Source organism: Cucurbita pepo, unplaced genomic scaffold (genome assembly GCF_002806865.2).
Source record: "Cucurbita pepo subsp. pepo cultivar mu-cu-16 unplaced genomic scaffold, ASM280686v2 Cp4.1_scaffold001000, whole genome shotgun sequence".
NCBI lineage: Eukaryota > Viridiplantae > Streptophyta > Magnoliopsida > Cucurbitales > Cucurbitaceae > Cucurbita > Cucurbita pepo.
This window is the reverse complement of record NW_019647199.1, coordinates 1-1,844: the sequence shown is the minus strand read 5'-3', so window position 1 is coordinate 1,844 and position 1,844 is coordinate 1. Positions and strand designations below refer to the sequence as shown.

At 40.6% G+C, this 1,844-nt stretch overlaps 1 protein-coding gene across 1 annotated transcript; it reads left to right on the top strand.

Moving 5' to 3' along the window:
- Positions 1-242: 242 nt before the first annotated feature.
- Positions 243-1,784, top strand: LOC111786087 (uncharacterized WD repeat-containing protein C2A9.03-like; the record flags this gene model as incomplete). Its single annotated transcript, XM_023666435.1, is given in 6 exon segments — positions 243-377; positions 465-575; positions 654-745; positions 830-935; positions 1,028-1,114; positions 1,198-1,784. Coding segments are annotated over 6 exon segments (945 nt in total), but the record flags the coding sequence as incomplete, so codon positions are not given.
- Positions 1,785-1,844: the final 60 nt, after the last annotated feature.

The window sequence follows — 1,844 nt, the reverse complement described above, 5'->3', positions numbered from 1 at the left end:
TTTTTTTTTTTTTTTTTTTTTTTTGGATTTGGTTACTTAACTAGTTATTTAATTCAAGGGGCAACTAATCATGCATACCTGAAGCCAAAATGAAATTATTGTATCTGCATGTTGCGTCAGTGTGTGAGAGACCAAGAGACAAGCGAGAGAGTCGAATAGGAGAGAACTTATGTCGTGATTTAAAAACCTTTGAATGTTATCCTTTGATGACAGTAACTGATTTGTTTGTTCACACCTTGCAGCTAAGAAATCTCTTGTGGGCAACTTCTAAGCATGATGTATACCTTATGCAAAACTACTCAGTAATGCACTGGTCTCCATTGCTTCGGAGAGGCAAAGAAGTACTCAATGTGGCTAAACAAATTGTTCCCACCGTGGTATGTTATGCAGACTAAGGGAGCTGAAAATTTTGATTGATTAAAATTTAGTTTCTTAGAATGGGCTGATCTTCATCTCTTTAACAGAAACGCCCTGGAGTCTCATCCCAGTCACTGTCTAGAGTTCAGATAAGTGCAATGTCAGTTAAGGAGAACTTGATTGTGGCTGGTGGTTTCCAAGGGGAACTAATTTGCAAGGTATGAAGATTTTTTTGTAACCCATCTACTTATCAATGGAGTTTCCAGTATCTAATTTACTTTTCCCTCAAAGTGCAGTATTTGAATCATCCTGGAGTTGCATTTTGCACCAAAATGACAACGGAAGAAAATGCCATCACAAATGCTGTTGATATATTTCATAATCCCAAGTAAGTTTCATCTCATTTCTTCCGAACGGGTTCCATCTTTTCATTGCTTCGAGGCATACGAATTATGTATCTTTTTCCTTACAGTGGTGCAATGAGGATCGTCACAGGAAATAATGATGCAAAAGTTAGGATTTACGATGCCAAGACTTTTGCTTGCCTTAACGGCTTCACATTTGGCTGGTCCGTAAATGTAAGTGAGATGCGAACTCGACACTAAACGATTCTTTCATATTCTGATTGTTTTCTTTCTTTTCATAATGTCCCCTCTTCTTGTTTCTACAGAACACCTCTGTTAGTCCTGATGGGAGGATGCTTGCAGTCCTTGGGGATACTACAGAGTGCCTGCTTGCAGATGCCAACTCTGGCAAGGTAAGTTATCTTTCCAAGCTTCTATCAATGTGTTTGCATACTCGGCTACCCTCGCCCTGTTAAAATTTTAAATGTCGACTCAGGTGATTGAGAGCCTCAAAGGGCACTTAGATTACTCTTTTGCTTCTGCCTGGCACCCTGATGGAAACATTTTGGCCACTGGGAACCAAGACACCACCTGCAGGCTGTGGGACATAAGGAATACGTCCAAGTCCCTAGCTGTGCTCAAGGGAAGAATGGGAGCAATCAGATGCGTCAAATTCAGTTTGGATGGTAAATTCCTGTCGATGGCTGAGCCTGCAGATTTCGTCCATATCTATGAAAGTCGCACAGGTTATGAACAAGCACAAGAAATCGATATGTTTGGGGAAATTGCTGGAATATCCTTTAGTCCCGACACTGAAGCTCTGTTCGTTGGCGTTGCCGATCGAACCTATGGTAGTGTATTGGAGTTTAACAAACGACACCATAATAAGTACATAGATTCCATCTTCTAGACGATCAGTCGTTAAGAGGCCAGCCCCATCTTTCAATGAAGCAAAGAAGATGCAGATGGAATTGTATACAAGAATATGTATAATTTTCCTATTATGTGTTCTTAAAAGTTCAATCTAGCGGCAGATTGACCCGTATAAATACAGAGTAAAGGGCACCATTGTCATTCTCTGGAGGATTTGGCGTCGTTTTAGGAATCCCATCCCAAGAGCTCGATCGAAGCTCTGATTGTTTT